Here is a 19063-nt window from a genome sequence, read left to right as displayed (position 1 = left end):
AATTAATTGCAATTCATCTGATCACTCTTCATGACATTCTGGAGTACATGCAAATTGCCATCATCAAAACTGAGGCAGCAGACTTTGTGAAAATTAGTATTTGTGTCATTCTCAAAACTTTTGACCACGACTGTATGCAGGACAGACTGGAATAACATGCTTACAATAACAATGCAAACTTCTCCTAGCACAGTGATGTGCACTGCATGCCCTAGTTCAGGGTTCTCCAATCCTGTTCCTGGAGAGCTACCCTCCTGTAGGTTTTTGCTCTAAACCCAGTTGTAACTAACTTGATTCAGTTTATCAACCAGCTAATTATTAGAATCAGGTGCGCTAGATTAGGGTTGGAGTGAAAACCTACAGGTCAGTAGCTCTCCTGGAATAGCGTTACTTGCAGCCAAGACCCTGAGGATACATAAGTGCTTATGATAAATTCCATGGAACGATGTTTGGGCAGAGCTATTCAACAACCAGCTCATGCCGTACATTGCAAAAACCTATGCAGGTATAGGTACAATGTATTTACAGTGTAGTAAAACATTGTCACACTACTTACTCACAAACTTTACTGGGACCAAATATTGTGTAATTTCAACATTGACAGTATGTCCTAGGCCTACACATACATTTCTGCAATGAGCCGCACACACAAATCAAAATCTCTTTCAGATACTATTTTAGCATTAAATGTACAAAATGATGTTCGTTTTATAAGTATTTGGAAATAAATAATGAAATATATCTCCAAATATATGCCCCGCATCTCTCACACACGCATGCGCAGACACTCACACAAACACACACACACAAACACACATACAAAAGTATAGCATTCCACTTATACTATTCAGCAAAGCATAGATCATCCTTGATATGTTAAAGAAAGTACATGTCAGATGATTAGCTAAGCGTTCCCAATACAGTATTCAAATAATTGACTGCATTATGTTAATGATTTAGGCAACCCAATTGACCTATTAATTGTGGTGGTTATTGCCATTATAACGCAAACTAGGATATATAGCTTAATGGAAGTATATACACAGCCTATAGATTTATCAATACAAATCGCCTGCTTGATGATCCACTGGGGTATTAAAAATAGCGGGAGTAGGGATGCTGCGCAGATGGTTCACAGAGTTATATAACCTGCGCACCAGAGAGCACTGACTAACCTGCGCAAGGCACACACTCATTATGAAGGAGTGATTTCATTTGATTCTGCGGAGCTGTCTGTCTGGTGGATTTAGTTTATGAAGCCTACTTGACAAATAAGAATACACAACTGATTTCAGAGCATACTTGTTTCAGGAGTCACTGCAGTGTTGTGCTGTAGGCTATCGGGAGAACTACCCAAGTGGAGACTGCTGATGCATCTTTGCGCGAGCATCCATCTCTTGGCGAGTCAAATAACATACACAGAGCAGGGGAGACGGAAACACACATCGCTTTTTTCCTTGAAGCCTGTTGTAGCTGGTGGACATTTCTTGGAGAAATCCAAGAGTACTGGAGCCGCAGATATAGCCTACTTTTTTTTATATTGAACGATAACACGCCGCATTCTCACCTTCTATTTGAGGCAAGCAAATAGAGGTCGACCACCACAACAGCATCTTGAGTGGAGTCGAATTTCTGTGGCCATATCTACTTTGCACCGAGCAAGGAATATTTGACATTGAAGTTTTCGTGGAAGTTGCGCAGTGAAGGAAAATGGGCATTTGTGGTTATTTTGTGGCGCCTTGGAAATGCCTTGTTGTCATCGGTCTAAGACTGCTATTCCTTGTACCTGCAGGAGTGCCAGCTAGGAGCGGGGATTCTTTTTCAAAGGACAACATCACTGTCAGACAAGGGGACAGCGCCGTCTTAAAGTAAGTCATTTAATTGTTACCTTATTGGTTTGTTGAATCGTGCCATATTGCGTGGTGGTCTATGTTTAGTCATGCCAAAATGTTTTGGAATTCATTACGAAGTCGCTTTATATATACAAATGTAATTTGCAAGCGTGATGTTTAGGTATGTGATAGTGTTATTATTTGTAAGAGATAATTCATTAAAAAATAACTACGTCATATGTTCATCATCTCAAGCAAGAACTATAGCATGGTAAACGCAGACCTGCCTCTTGTTTAATTGTCCTTCCATGTTATTGATTAGGTTAATGTATTTTTAAGGATGCTGTGGGCTGCTGAGATAGGGAGGAGTGGGACGGGGTCGTCAGCTGATCATAATTCACTGTTATATTGTATTAACTGTTGTGTTATTGAATAGGGCAAACATTTGGATTATTCAGGAACAGGATGGAATAAATTAAACTATTTCCTTATTTGTAACCACTTGAACCCATTCCAAATATATACATATCTCACAATCTGTGTATGAGAGAGAGAGAGAGAGAGAGAGAGAGAGAGAGAGAGAGAGAGAGAGAGAGAGAGAGAGAGACCCAAGTCGCTCAGTTGGTAGAGCATGGGGCTTCCAGCATAGTGGGTTCAATTCCCATGGGGCACCAATACGAAAATGTATGCACTCACTACAGTAATTCACTCTGGATAAGAGCATCTGCTAAATCACTAAAATGTAAACATTTGAGAGAGAGAATGATGTGATCAAATTCTATCTGAATCTCCCATTTCATGTAAGACATAAGTGAGAGGAGCAGAGCTATCAACATGTGTATTCATTCCTGGGGTGACTGAAGGAAAAGTGGATCTTATGACTGTAACTACCAATTGGATATCACGAAAAAGGTGAAAAAAAACCATTAGGTTGTCTTCCATTTTTGCATGGCAACATTTCAAACCCTTTTCAGTTTGCTTCTGCTGTACTATTGGGCTGTTGAGCAACTGCCAGATTATTGTGGTACTATAAAATATCCAACAAGATCTTATGGTTTCCCTTTGACATTTTGTGATGTATTCATTCCGTGTGGTTACAGGGTTAATTCTGCGTGGTTACAGGGTTAACATTTTGCATTTTAGTCATTTAGCAGACGCTCTTATCCAGAGCGACTTACAGTGAGTGAGTGCAAACATTTTTTAATACTAGTCCCCCATGGGAATCGAACCCACAACCCTGGCGTTGCAAGCGCCATGCTCTACCAACTGAGCCCCCGCAAATGCTGTCTTCCACTCATCCCCCTGTTAACTGATGTCCTAATTCTGGGGTTACTAGAGATCTTTTGACACTTCTAAAGAGTACAGGTGTTAACCCCAGTTCCCAACCTGGCCCTCATACAACTGGCCAGCTAATAATCTCTGGTCTGCTAATTAGCACCATTCACTCTTCACCTCTCCATTGTCATAGCCAGTGATGAGCTTGGTGTAAATAATTTTGCTGTGTGTCACTCCTAGGTGGGTGCTAGACAATGGGGTGACAGCCTGGGTTGGAGTAGTTGCCATCAGTAGTTGTAGTGACTTTACCCTACCACACAGGAATGCCATGTAACCTTTTTACAAACCACATATCTGCGTACAAATTCAATTGAAAAAGTAGTGGTACTCATAGCCTGATTTTTCATGTGATAAAAAAATCTGACACGTGTAAAATTAACTAAGCAATTTTAGTTTGAAAGTTAACATCTCTGAAGTATTACCACCCAAGTTTAATCAAAGAAAAAAGTGGTCCTCTGTAGCTCAATTGGTAGAGCATGGCGCTTGTAACGCCAGGGTAGTGGGTTCGATCCCAGGGACCACCCATACGTAAAAATTTATGCACACATGACTGTAAGTCGCATTGGATAAAAGCTTCTGCTAAATGGCATATTATTATTATTATATTATATTAAAAAAGGGTCATCAATGTCTTTGCATCCAATTTCAGTTTTGCAATCCCTCTCTGAAACAAGTGCCTTGCTCGATTAAAGACAAGGAGGCCATCACTCTGGTTTAACAGTTCAGTTTATTACATAGTAGGAAACACTTCATATCACACAGACCCCATGAGTTGAAAATACATTCAACAGGAATTCAGACCAATAAGGTGCACACCTTGTACAGTAACCAAATAATATATATAAAAAAGAATAGAAATATCCAAACAATCAACATTGGAATAGACGCTTAACAAAGTAGGGCTGTATCTGAATTCAAATGAATGTGTGCACTCATTCATTTAAATCAAGATGACAGACACCAAGGGGATAATTAGACTGTACAAAAGTGACTGAACACATTTCAACACATTGGTGCACTATTATCAGTCTCTTTTTAGAAGACCTGAGGCTGGTGCAGTAGACCAGTGTTTCCCAACTCCGGTCCTCAAGTACCCCCAACAGTACATCATTTTGTTGTGGCTCCGGATAAGCACATCTTATTCTACTTGTCAACTAATCATCAAGCCCTAAAGAAGTTGAAACAGGTGTTGTTGGGGATACTGGAGGACCGGAGTTGGGAAACTGCAGTAGACCACACACATTTCTGTGCACCATATCCAGAGGGAATGACTTAGTAATAAATAACCCTCCAAACATTTTATAGCCTAATATTCCATCAAACAATACTACCAGAAAATGTTCATTTCCAAACCAACATAGGTCCAAGGCACAGGAAATCCACAGTTGACACATCTATACATGAGCTGCTCCAATAGATATTGCACAGTCAGTCTGTATGAGCAGTTCTTCCTGAGGCCATGGTGAAGTAAAAAAAAAAACAGTGACTCGCACAGGCAACAACCTAATGATGTACATCAGCAAATTAGAATTTATCTATCCACCTCTTTCAAACGTGAGAAAGTTGTATACCTGATGTCATAATGGGCGGCAATCATTTGATAGTGGGAATATCTTCACTCCAGATGGAAGTTGCATCCAATGGCCTTGCATGATGAGCTTGTCTGAGCACTGCATCCTAAGATGTCTTGCTGAAATACAACAAAAACAAAAACATAGCAAAATTCAAACAAATCAGCATAATATTTCTTAACAGATCAACCCACTGTTGGATAATTTTGTACATGGCAACTGTGGTGGGAACATAGTATGAACCTATGGGACAGTGGTTACATCCAATGGGATGTACCAATGGTATTGCATGGTGAGCCAGTCTTGGATCTGTCGATCAACATAAACAGAGAATGATCCTCTCTAAGTCAGTTGGTAAAGCATGGCCCTTGCAACACCAGGATAGTGGGTTCGATTCCTGGTACCACCTGATGCATAATGTATGCGCGCATGACTGTAACTCGCTTTGGATAGAAGCGTCTGCTAAATGGCATATATTAATGGTGTTGAGGAAATTGCCTTACTTTAAATTAATGGAGATGTTGCCATTTCATGCACATAACATACTTGGACATCTGTGTTGAGGCCCCAGGGCTACATGTTCTGGCTGGGAACTGCTTGCCAACTGATTGTTATTGCATGGAAGTTCTCAGCACCCACTCAGATGAAAGTGTGGGTAACTGTGGTGAACAAAGGCAGTTTTACTAAACGTGGCAAAAGAAAAAGTCAGAATTAGAATGCTAGACATCTGAATCTTACCTTGGAGCCACAAAATTCGGAACTATTGCATAAAATCTGGTCTAGTGCCAATATTCAAGTGTTTAATTCCGTTCCTGAATCCTGTAGATTGTGTAGAACGGTCCAGTCAATTTCATTGGGAGGAGGAGACTCGAGGAAACATTTTGCGAATTTGGCATTTTCTTATTATACTGTATCTTTTGGTATAACTGGGCCGTAAGTAACTATAATGCATGCCCTACCTTGTATTGAGTCCCACTCAGATTGCCATTATTTGAAGATCTAAAACATGATACAGTAGCCATTAGATCAGGCTGAAGATATGACGTTAACAAATTGAAGTAAAATGTGTCTGCCTAGCGAAATGTCAAAGTAATACCAGCAATATACTTGAGTGTACAAAACATTATGAAGACCTGCTCTTTCCGTGACAAAGACTGACCAGGGGAATCCAGGTGAAATCTATGATCCCTTATTAATGTCACTTCTTAAATCCACTTCAATCAGTGTAGATTTGCATTTGTATTTATTATGGATCCTGCCAAGGCAGCAGCTACTCTTCCTGGGGTCCACCACAATTAAGGCAGTTATACAATTTAAAAAACATTACAATACATTCACAACAGATTTCAAAACACATTAAGTGTGTGCCCTCAGGCCCCTACTCTACTACCACATATCTACAACACAAAATCCATGTGTATGTGTGTGTATAGTGCGTATGTTATCGTGTGTGTGTTTGTATGCATGTGTCTGTGCCTATGTTTGTTGCTTCACAGTCCCCACTGTTCCATAAGGTGTATTTTTATCCGTTTTTTTAAATCTAATTTTACTGCTTGAATGAGTTAGTTGATGTAGAATAGAGTTCCATGTAGTCATGGCTCTATGTAGTACTGTGTGCCTCCCATAGTCTGTTCTGGACTTGGGGACTGTGAAGAGACCTCTGGTGACATGTCTTGTGGGGTATGCATGGGTGTCTGAGCTGTGTGCCAGTAGTTCAAACAGACATCTCGGTTCATTCAGCATGTCAATACCTCTCACAAATACAAGTAGTGATGAAGTCAATCTCTCCTCCACTTTTAGCCAGGAGAGATTGACATGCATATTATTCATTATAACTCTCTGTGTACATCAAAGGGCCAGCCGTGCTTCCCTGTTCTGAGCCAATTGCAATTTTTCTAAGTCCCTCTTTGTGGCGCCTGACCACACGACTGAACAGTAGTCCAGGTGCGACAAAACTAGGGCCTGTAGGACCTGCCTTGTTGATAGTGTTGTTAAGAAGGCAGAGCTGTACTTTATTATGGAAAGTTTTTTCCCAATCTTAGCCACTGTTGTATCAATATGTTTTGACCCTGACAGTTTACAATACAGGGTTATTCCAAGCAGTTTAGTCACCTCCACTTGCTCAATTTCTACATTATTCATTACAAGATTTATTTGAGGTTTAGGGTTTAGTGATTGATTTGTCCCAAGTACAATGCTTTTAGTTTTGGAAATATTTACGACTAACTTATCCCTTGCCACGGATTATGAAACTAACTGCAACTCTTTGTTAAGTGTTGCAATCGTTTCAGTCGCTGTAGTAGCTGATGTGTATATTGTTGGGGCATGTACTCTACAAGGTTTCGATAGCGTTTTGTACACTCATTGTATATGTTAATTCTAACTTAGATGGCTACCACATATTTCAGGAAATAGTAGAGGCTCAGCATCAGAGAAGAGTGCACTTTAAGCACTGTCACCAACAAAGAAAATTGCGACCTTGAGGAAATGTGGCCGTTTAGAAATGTTGCCCAGCGAGTGTCTTCGCCGTTGCTGGTGTCCTCTGTCACTCATTACCAGTGGCAAAGACCTGCAGGAACACAAAAGCTAAGAGACATATTTAAAATAGTTCTCTATAGCTCCAACTAAATCGCAAAATCACCAGTATCAATGAAACATGTATTGGAATTACTAACAAAACCAAGGATTGCACAAGAAAGCGTTAAATCCAGTTTTTAGACGCTATACCCCCTCCCCAAATTAAAATCAAACATTGATGTCAATATTTGCAGTCCCACCCTCTGTTTGACTTCCTGTCTGAGGCAGCATGGTGCCTGTATTGCGAGGCTGATTAGCTAGGACATACAGTGGCTTGCGAAAAGTATTCACCCCCTTGGCATTTTTCCTATTTTGTTGCCTTACAACCTGGAATTAAAATTGATTTTTTTGGGGTTTGTATCATTTGATTTACACAACATGCCTACCACTTTGAAGATGCTAAATATTTTTTATTGCGAAACAAACAACAAATAAGACAAAAAAAACAGAAAACTTGAGTGTGCATAACTATTCAATCTTTAAGTCATACCACAGATTCTCAATTGGAATGAGGTCTGGGCTTTGACTAGGCCATTCCAAGACATTTAAATGTTTCCCCTTAAACCACTCGAGTGTTGCTTTAGCAGTATGCTTAGGGTCATTGTCCTGATGGAAGGTGAATCTCCGTCCCAGTCTCAAATCTCTGGAAGACTGAAACAGGTTTCCCTGAAGAATTTCCCTGTATTTAGCGCCATCCATCATTCCTTCAATTCTGACCAGTTTCCCAGTCCCTGCAGATGAAAACCATCCCCACAGCATGATGCTGCCACCACCATGCTTCACTGTGGGGATGGTGTTCTCGGGGTGATGAGAGATGTTGGGTTTGCACCAGACATAGTGTTTTCCTTGATGGCCAAAAAGCTCAATTTTAGTCTCATCTGACCAGAGTGCCTTCTTCCATATGTTTGGGGAGTCTCCCACATTTTTCTCTTTAAGCAATGGCTTTTTTCTGGCCACTCTTCCGTAAACCCCAGCTCTGTGGAGTGTACGGCTTAAAGTGGTCCTATGGACAGATACTTCAATCTCCGCTGTGGAGCTTTGCAGCTCCTTCAGGGTTATCTTTGGTCTCTTTGTTGCCCTCCTTGCCTGGTCCGTGAGTTTTGTTGGGCGGCCGTCTCTTGGCAGGTTTGTTGTGGTGCCATATTCTTTCCATTATTGTTCAAAGTTTCTGATATTTTTTTATAACCCAACCCTGATCTGTACTTCTCCACAACTTTGTCCTTAACCGGTTTGGAGAGCTCTTTGGTCTTCATGGTGCCGCTTGCTTGGTGGTGCCCCTTGCTTAGTTGTGTTGCAGACTCTGGGGCCTTTCAGAACAGGTGTATATATACTGAGATCATGTGACAGAAAATGTGATTGCACACAGGTGGAGTTTATTTAACTAATTATGTGACTTCTGAAGGTAATTGGTTGCACCAGATCTTATTTAGGGGCTTCATAGCAAAGGGGGTGAATACATATGCATGCACCACTTTTCCATTATTTATTTTTTTGCATTTTTTGAAACAAGTTATTTTTTTCATTTCACTTCACCAATTTGGACTATTTTGTGTATGTCCATTACATGAAATCCAAATAAAAATCCATATAAAATACAGGTTGTAATGCAACAAAATAGGAAAAATGCCAAGGGGGATGAATACTTTTGCAAGGCACTGTATGAGGTGGACAAATTTGTAGCTAAACATAGACACATTCTCCAATTAAATGTGTCATGTCATCCACGGAGAACCGCTGCTTTATTAGCAAAGAGGAATTGTGATATGATACAACAAGGAACGCAATCATATTGATACTGGATGAAATAAATACTATATCAAACATAACAGAACTGACAAGTATTCCCCTGTGGGAAATGTGAATTAACCATCTTACCCATCACTTATGCAAAATGCGAGGGACATACAGGAGGACTTTGTATGCTAGATATGTTACAGTATCTGGTTCTCCCATCATTATTGGAGTGTCCTCATTTGAAAAATATATATAAATTGTTATTTTTTTTACATTGGATAAAAGTAGAGACTCAGAGCTAGAAAATGGTATATCATACACTACAGTTGAGGAACAATGGGAAAGTAATTCTGCTTTGAATGTTTATAAACTTGTAACCTCACTTTAGAGAAAATGGCCCTTGAATGTTTTGGTACACCTACTGGAGAGCTCTTCTTTGTGTACACCCATTAAGTATCGTTCACACCCTCTTAAGCCTTAGCCCCACCCATCTCTTTAAGGATTCACACATGAGGCCATGTGCTAAACAGAGTAAGTAGTGTAGTAAACAACCAAAGATTTCAACACTAAAAGTAGTAGCCTACAATAAGGAAAAACTCACTTTATCTAGTCCTTGGCCTATATCCTAATCTGACTTTGGTGCAGGTCATGTTGTTCTTTACATTACTGTCTCTGGTAAACACATACTATATCAAATCAAAGTGTATTTGTCACATGCACAGGATACAGAAGGTATAAACTGTACAGTGAAATGGTTACTTGCATAGTAGCAATATCAAAAACAGATAGTGTCCAGATAAAAATATTGTATAATTATTAGATGACGCTTACCTGACAAACATGTCTAAATTGATGGGTCATGTGAAAGAAACACTATAACCACCCCCCAGCCACATCTAGCTAAGTGGATGGGTCACTATTGTCTAGACATCTACACATGTTCATGAAATACAACAGATGTCCGTAATCACCCCCAGACACACCTGGATAACTTGATGGGTCTGACAAAGTGGAGTCTTTTGTTTAGACATCTAGTTAGCTAAACAATGAACCGGTATAATCTCAACTCATATTACTACTAATATAAACATTGTCATAGCTGTAGTATGAATCTGCAGGTAGCTAAAGCTAATCAACTAGGTTCAATGTTAGCTAGCTAACATTAGGCTATAACTAGCAATGCAAATGGTTTTCTGATTCAAATAATATTACTTCACAGATCATACATGTAATGTTAGCTAGCGAGCAAGCAAGCTAACATTTGCTAGCTAGCTAACAGTACTATTTAACTTGCAATGAAAATGACTTTCTGACGAAATTAGAAACGTATAATATCTGAAAATGTAGCTAGACTCTTACCGGTATACATGGATGATCGCTCCACGGCAGACTGGAACCATTTAACTCAGATTTTTTTGTAGCTACATCTTGTTTGGCTAGCGTTTTGTCAAGTCACTCCGATTCACATTGACCGTGGCGTTTGCAGAAAGTAGCCCATCACTTTTCCAACTGATCTGTCAATAGCGCCTGCTAAATTCAGGGCATCAATGTTGTTGAGAAAAGTTATTGATGGCTAACGTTCTATCTTTCAAAAACGCCACGGTAGAATTGACTATCAACACATACTGAGCAGCTCACGTTATAGACATAAGCATGCTACATGGCAGACCAATCCAAACTCATCTCCCGGCATGTCCAGCCCATCCATTTTCTCAGCCAATCATGGCTAGCGGGAAGGTACCTGTCTTTTTCCATGGCTAAACCAACTAGGCTCGTAATTTTACAATTTCATTCAAATTTACAGATGGAATACAAGTTTGTTATTAAGGCACATGAAATTTCACATGTTCCAGAAGGCATTTCTGCAAAAAAAATCACAAAATAATAAAGATGTTCAAATGCCTCTCCTGTGAAGTAGTGATGTGTGACATATGCCTAGCTTCCTGAAACAGGTCACACATGAACTATAACTTAGCAAAATCTTTGAAATTGTTGCGTTGTAAGAATATTGCCTATTGACTTAATGGTTTTGCTCTGTCCTCTAGTCTTCCTCCTCGACTGTAGAATCCAATGTCCCTCACTTGGCATTGGAAATTAGAGCAATAAAAGGCAGGTTGTTTACAGCGACCCCTCCGACTCCCATATTAAATGTACAGTGCTCACATGGAGGCGAGACGTGACCTTTATCTGAGGTCAAAGGTACTATGTCCATCACTGTCTAATTAGCCCGGAGGTTTCTTTTTAGTCCGCGATAACGACGACGCACCAAGATGTTCAGACGAAATCTATAGTAGAACCCATCTGGTTCTTTTTCATATTATTATTATTGTTATTTAATTTTTTTATAAACATGAATGGGGTATACTTGCAAGGGAAAGCGAGTGTTATATGGACAAGGGCAATGTAGTTAAGTGAGTTGCTACCCAGAAGAAGCAGCAAAGTGATTCTGTTAATTTACCCACAAGATAAATCATGGCATCCTCAACATATTCTCTCTCTTGGAGGGATGTTGTACACAGAGGTGTGGATGGATTTGCCTGGATGTAAATTACATTGTCTGTATACAGGGCAAGCTATGTAATGGACTGCCAACAAGTATGTGCTGTTCTATCATGCACTTCTGTATAATGGTTGTGCTTTCTGTGAGCAGATTCTTCATTTAAAAGTCATAACATCTTTTGCGTTTATGTTAATATTATTTTTTGCCTATGTAATACTGTACGCTCTAAGCAGAGTTTTCAAAACAATTTCCTATTGATTCCTGCTTGCAGAAGTCATTCTCTATGTACTATTTTTATCAATGTTTTTACCTTACATGGATACTTACAATTCACACGCATACTGTAGCCTATGATGTCCACTACAGACACAGTTTCGTGAAACTGGAAAAAGAACAAGGATGAGAAACTTCTTATCGGAATGATTCAAGGTACTTTTTTTTCCAGCAGCCAGCCAGGATGATGTACTTTTAAGTGGTCACCCCCTGCCCTGTGTGTCAGTGTGAAGGATTGCCAGAGCCTCCCCACAAGTGTGATCTCTCTACGTCAACAGCCGTATGACAGAGCTTTTATTTCACCCCTTGATGATGTTCCTATCTTGCAGAAATTCCAGCCCAATAATGTTCAAGAAGAAAGAACATGAAGGGGGAAAATGTTTAGCCTGAAATATGGTGCTCGTCTGAAATAGTTCTTACCTTTTGTACACTTAGTCAGACCACGGCACAGGGAAGCTATGAATTAAAGATAAGCAACTCATTTTAAGAGGGTACCGCGATAAATAACATGGTAATTTGCTGACGTGAAATGCTTTGGGAAGGTGCCCTCCTATAGATGAATGTCTGAATAGGCACTGATAGTAGTTTAATTAATATTTTGGATGGGCCTGTGTTTGTGGCCTGTTGGATATAAGAGCTCGCATTGGAGGAGGATCTATAGCTGTGAAGGTGTATGGGTCAACGGTGTTCTCAGTAGAGTGCGTTGCTCTTATTTTTGTGCCTAAGGGGTGGCACATTTGTCCTGCAAATAATAGAATGTTTCCAGACCATGTCGGTACATCTGATAAAATTAGCTCCAGAGCAAGGACGAGCAATTCCACCTTCATAAACCTCAGTAGCATACTGTCTTACTGATGCACTTTTCACTTTTTCCAAACTGTCCCTTGGGAAATGAATGTGCGAATGAGTGTTCATTTGGAGTCATCACTGAAGGAGCCTTATCTTACTTCCCATGTTCTATGTTACAGACTGGGGGACACAGGGCGTAAGGAAGTGCAACATTACATTTACTATCTCCTGCAATTTACTTAAAACTGTGCTCATTTGAAGTTGAAAAGGTCACTATTTCTCAAGGCAGGGAGTCCTCCAAGTTTTCTTGGAGAGTGATGCATGTCGACATCCTTTAGGATACCATCGGCGATGGGGTGAAGATAACCCTGCAGTCAATAGTCGTCTCGGTTTTGCTCTCATCAGCAGTCCGTCTTGCCAGGCTTAGATTTGTTTCTCTCTGCTTTAAAGCGGCATGACATGTTTTATATTAATGCAGAACAGTTGGATAAGGATCAGATATACTTAGATTCCAAAACAATAAGTACAGCACTTCTTATCCTAACTGGGCAGAATTTACAGTAAAAGAGCGTGATGTGCAGCGAATATGAAATCTAAGGAATGATTCAACCTTATCTGATGAATATTACTGTGGCACCATGCTTTTCTGGGCGGTTGTCACAATTCATTTACAGACTCACACTCAGTAAATATAAAGAGTAAGCAAATACAGTTGGGCGCCTCACCCATTCTGATGTGGTTACATTTTGTATTAAGTAACCAGGATGACTTTTGACAATATACAATGTAAGACATTCTTTTAATGTTGTTCCCCATGCTAAGTAGTTTGAGTGAATATCAATTCAGCACAAACCTGTGCATGTTGGCATTTTTATCAAGACATTGATCTCCTTTTTCTCATCAGGTGGACACTTGTCTATTTTCTACTTATATGAATATTGTCTCATCCTGCTCAAAATAATTGTCCAACCCTGCATACAAATAATTGATAACAAATGACCTACAGTATAAGATAATATATTCTGGTAATGTTAAATATTTTACATAACTACAATTGCAGTATGTTCTATGTGGGAGGAAAGGGTTAACGTCAAAAGCATGTAAACACTCAGGCAATGTTTATCTGACAAGTCATGGCCCCATCATTCTCCAGGAGTAAATGGGATCTGTGAGCAGGTCATATCAATTGAAGGTGTTGGTTGCTTTCAGGTATACTTTCACTCTTTTTTATTATGCAACATGTGTTATTCTTGGATAGGGCCTTATTATTAGAATATAGGTTACACTCCTGGTGTGGTATATTCTGTAATTCCTTGTTGTGTATTTTATCTCTCCCATTTTTCTTTTGAGATGGGAAACACAGGGCCAGATGGGGCCCTATGTACCGGGTCCAAATCCACAAGTTGATTTCACGTCCCTTTTTTTCTCCCAGCTATGATGAAGTTAATCGTACGAAGGCATCCGGCTACAGTTTGGCTAGTCCATTTCCAGCCAGCTTATTGGTTTGTTTCAAACTCATTTCTACACAGGATAGATATGGAGGGCATACCAGATGCTTCAAATCCCGACGTATAAAAAGCGAACACATTTGACTCAAATCATGCCTCCATCAGCTTTTACTTGTCTGTCTTACAGCTATCAATTTAGAGGGCCGGTATGAATAGGCTGTGAAGGCACTTCTGTAGGTTTATAGAAACATGATAAACATCATCAATCTCTTTTTACAGCCTTCCAAAGGCGGCAGATGTTCCTTAGCCTTTAATCAATTCCGATTTGATGGCCAAAATACAACGTGTATGGAGGGGTTGGGTAGAGGATACAAACCCGGTTTAGGGTAGGGTTCAGGTTTAGGTTCAGGTTTAGGGGGTAGGGTTGGGAATAGGATACGGACCTGGTTTAAGGTAAGGGTGTGGGTTGGGGTACACATACGTATGCACAGAAGGGGGGGGGGGATTAGGACAGAGTCGATCATAGAACACAGGCTACAGTTATAAGCATCCTTGTAGAGGTGTGCTTTTAGGAGGTTTTTGAATGAGATTACTGTCTCTGCATGTTGTATGTGTGTGGGGGGGGGACGGGGGGGGGGGACAAGGAGACCAGCAGAGGAGGAGCAGAGGGAGCGGGAGGGGGCATACACTGGGAGAAGGTCAGAGAGGTAGGTGGGTGCCAGGTTGTTAGGGGCTTTGTAGGTGAGGAGGGGTATCTTAAAGTTAATACAGGATGGCACAGGGAGCCAGGGTAGATTGATGAGGATTGGCGTGATGTGTTCGGTTGGTCTGGTGCGGGTGAGGATTCTGGCAGCAGAGTTCTGGACCAGTTGAAGTCTGTTGGTGAGTTTGGTTTTCTCCTACATTACAAAACAGCAATAGTAATACAGAATTATAGTGTTTTTAGGTTAAAGGTACATGATGATTGCATTGAAGTAAATCTACAATTACTTTGAACTGCACATTACATTACATATTTTGTATAACCAGGTAAGATTAAAAGTGAGGAAGATATTGTAGTAGGAGGTTATTAATATTTTAACCAGAAATAATGGCCCAAAGTTACATGTAAGAGCGCAGTTTGCACTATATAGGGGTATGTAAATTGGTAGTCAGGGTTGGAAATTAACACCCGCCAAATGCAGGTAGATTTTGTCATTGGCAGGTAAGAATGTCTATTTCACCAGCCACGTTGGCTGGTGGTCACAAGGCCATACAGTGCATTTGGAAAGTATTCAGACCCCTTGACTTTTTCCACATTTTGTTACGTTACAGCCTTATTCTAAAATGGATTAAATTGTTTTTTCCCCCCTCATCAATCTACACACAATACCCCATAATAACAAAGCAAAAACAGGTTTTTATAACTGAAATACCTCATTTACATAAGTATTCAGACCCTTTACTCAGTACTTTTTTGAAGCACCTTTGGCAGCGATTACAGCCTTGAGTCTTCTTGGGTATGACGCTACAAGCTTGGATAGGCAGCGTCGCTGCACAGCTATTTTCAGGTCTCTTCAGAGATGTTCGATCGGGTTTAAGTCCGGGCTCTGGCTGGGCCACTCAAGGACATTCAGAGACTTGTCCCGAAGCCACTCCTGCATTGTCTTGGCTGTGTTCTTATGGTTGTTGTCCTGTTGGAAGGTGAACCTTCGCCCCAGTCTGAGGTCCTGAGCGCTGTGGAGCAGGTTTTCACCAAGGATCTCTCTGTACTTTGCTCAGTTTATCCTTCCCTCGATCCTGACTAGTTTCCCACTCCCTGCTGCTGAAAAACATCCCAACAGCATGATGCTGCCACCACCATGCTTCACCGTAGGGATGGTGCCAGGTTTCCTCCAGACATGACGCTTGGCATTCAGGCCAAAGAGTTCAATCTTGATTTCATCAGACCAGAGAATCTTGTTTCTCATGGTCTTAGAGTCTTTAGGTGCGTGCTGTCATGCTCCTTACTGAGGAGTGGCTTCTGTCTGGCCACTCTACCATAAAGGCCTGATTGGTGGAGTGCTGCAGAGATGGTTGTCCTTCTGGAAGGTGCTCCCATCTTCACAGAGGAACTCTGGAGCTCTGTCAGAGTAACCATTGGGTTCTTGGTCACCTCCCTGACCAAGGCCCTTCTCCCCCGATTGCTCAGTTTGGCCAGGCGGCCAGCTCTAGGAAGAGTGTTGGTGGTTCCGAACTTCTTCCATTCATGAATGATGGAGGCCACTGTGTTCTTGTGGACCATTAATGCTGCAGACATGTTTTGGTACCCTTCCCCAGATCTGTGCCTCAACACAATCCTGTCTCGGACCTCTACGGACAATTCCTTCAACCTCATGGCTTGGTTTTTGCTATGACATGCACTGTCAACTGTGGGACCTTATATAGACAGGTGTGTGCCTTTCCAAATCATGTCCAATCAATTTAATTTACCACAGGTGGACTCCAATCAAGTTGTAGAAACATCTCAAGGATGATCAATGGAAACAGGATGCACCTGAGCTCAATTTTGAGTCACATAGCAATGGGTCTGAATACCTATGTAAATATGGTATGTTTTTTTATTTTTAATACATTTGCAAAAATTATGGGGTATTGTGTGTAGATTGATGAGGGGAAATGTTTATTTAATAAATTTTAGAATAAGGCTTTAATGTAACAAAATGTGGAAAATGTCAAGGGGGCTGAATACTTTCCGAATGCACTGTATGTAGAAGTTTGGTTGAATTAACAAGAAAGGTTACTAAAGTGTGACTTTGTCCTCATGTATCTTGGCCAGTTGTATCATTTTGTTCACATGCTAGGTTGTTTTAGAATGTTAGTTTGAGTTTACCGCAACCGTCTGCTGCTAGGAAGACATCGCAGTCTGAGATTTATTTCATCACAGACACGTGAGTGCCGAAGTTACCACGGTCCCTTAAAGAGGCAGCTGAACATTTTTGTCTCGCCTAATGATTGTGCTTGATTGAGCACGGTTAACTCCTAAAAATATTTATTCATGAACTTTTAGTCATTTCTTATCATTAAAACACTCAAATAGTTTAGTTGTTCTCCTAGATTTATTTATGTGCTTCATGCACTGTCAGTGTAGAGCCCTGAACTATAATAATAAATTAGCCATATAACTCAGCCTCTTGTGGTAGGGTAGGAACGTTGTTGATTCTTGATGTTCAGTTGTAGAATAGTTTATCTGTTTTTACTATTGTATCTAAATGTTTTCTTTTAACATACATTGGTTAAAAGACGCAGGTCACAAATATGAAATGAAATTAAGCAATATACCCCATTACGTGTTATTGGTAATACATTTGCATGCAAAGCATGCTCATCTTCTATTTCTTTATATATATATATATATATATATTACCAGTCATTCAAGGGTTTTTCTTTACTTTGACTATTTTCTACATTGTAGAATAACATATGGAATCATGTAGTAACCAAAAAAGTGTTAAACAAATCAAAATATATTTGAGATTCTTCAAATAGCCACCCTTTGCCTTGATGACAGCTTTGCACACTCTTGGCATTCTCTCAACCAGCTTCACCTGTAATGCTTTTCCAATTGTCTTGAAGGAGTTCCCACATATGCTGAGCACTTGTTGGCTGCTTTTCCTTCACTCTGCTGTCCGACTCAACCCAATTGAGATGGTTTGGGATGAGGTCGGGGGATTATGGAGGCCAGGTCATCTGATGCAGCACTCCATCACCCTCCTTCTTGGTAAAATAGCCCTTACACAGCATGGAGGTGTGTTGGGTCATTGTCCTGTTGAAAAAGAAATGATAGTCCCACTAAGCCCAAACCAGATGGGATGGCGTATCGCTGCAGAATGCTGTTTTAGCCATGCTGGTTAAGTGTGCCTTTGAATTCTAAATAAATCACAGTGTCACCTGCAAAGCACCCCCACACCATAACACCTCCTCCTCCATGCTTTACGGTGGGAACTACACATGCAGAGATCATCTGTTCACCCACACCACGTCTCACAAAGACACGGCGGTTGGAACCAAAAATCTCAAATTTGGACTATGGACCAAAGGACAAATTTCCACCTGTCTAATGTCCATTGCTCCTGTTTCTTGGCCCAAGCAGGTCTCTTCTTCTTATTGGTGTCCTTTTGTAGTGGTTTCTTTGCAGCAATTCAACCATGAAGGCCTGATTCACACAGTCCCCTCTGAACAGTTAAAGTTGAGATGTGTCTGTGACTTGAACTGTGTGAACCATTTATTTGGGCTGCAATTTCTGAGGCTGGTAACTCTAATGAACTTATCCTCTGCAGCAGAGGTAACTCTGGGTCTTCCATTCCTGTGGTGGTACTCATGAGAGCCAGTTTCATCATAGCGCTTGATGGTTTTTGTGACTGCAACTGATTGGCTCAAACGCATTAAGGAAAGAAATTCCGCAAATTAACTTTTAAGAAGGCACACCTGTTAGTTTAAATGCAATCCAGGTGACTACCTCATGAAGCTGGTTGAGAGAATGCCAAGCGTGTGCAAAGCTGTCATCAAGGCAAAGGGTGGCTATTTGAAGAATCAGAAATATTAAATATATTTTGATTTGTTTAACACTTTTTTGGTTACTACATGATTCCATATATGTTATTTCATAGTTTCGATGTCTTCACTATTATTCTACAATGTAAAAAATAGTACAAATAAAATGAAACCCTTGAATGAGTAGGTGTGTCCAAACTTTTGACTGGTATTGTGTGTGTGTGTGTGTGTGTGTGTGTGTATAACGCTGTAAATTTACAGGGAAATACCTACAGTAATATACAATGATTTTACAGTACTAAGCAGCATTGCAGGTTGTCTTTAGAAGACAGCTCCCTGAAATGTAATATTGTAAGAAAACAATACTTGTACAAATATATATTTATTCAAATTCATAACATGTATTTCACATGAATTGCACTTTAACCACAAAGAACAACATTTGAAAAGAGCAACATTACAACTCCCGATAGTAGGAGAGAGAGAGAGAGA

General features: G+C 40.3%; 1 protein-coding gene across 1 annotated transcript in view; it reads left to right on the top strand.

The window, feature by feature from the left end:
• Positions 1 to 1710: 1710 nt before the first annotated feature.
• Positions 1711 to 19063, top strand: part of LOC311136545 (opioid-binding protein/cell adhesion molecule-like) — a gene marked incomplete at both ends in the record, with an annotated part of 251840 nt that continues 234487 nt past the window's right edge. Inside the window, one exon of the mRNA XM_084170712.1 lies at positions 1711 to 1868. Coding sequence (XP_084026838.1) covers positions 1711 to 1868 — 158 coding nt within the window. The remainder of the gene's footprint in view (positions 1869 to 19063) is intronic.

The sequence above is a fragment of the Coregonus lavaretus genome (genome assembly GCF_964263955.1).
Source record: "Coregonus lavaretus genome assembly, chromosome: 10".
In the NCBI taxonomy this organism is placed as follows: domain Eukaryota; kingdom Metazoa; phylum Chordata; class Actinopteri; order Salmoniformes; family Salmonidae; genus Coregonus; species Coregonus lavaretus.
Note: the sequence above shows the minus strand (reverse complement) of the source record. Positions and strands in the feature narration are given on the sequence as shown.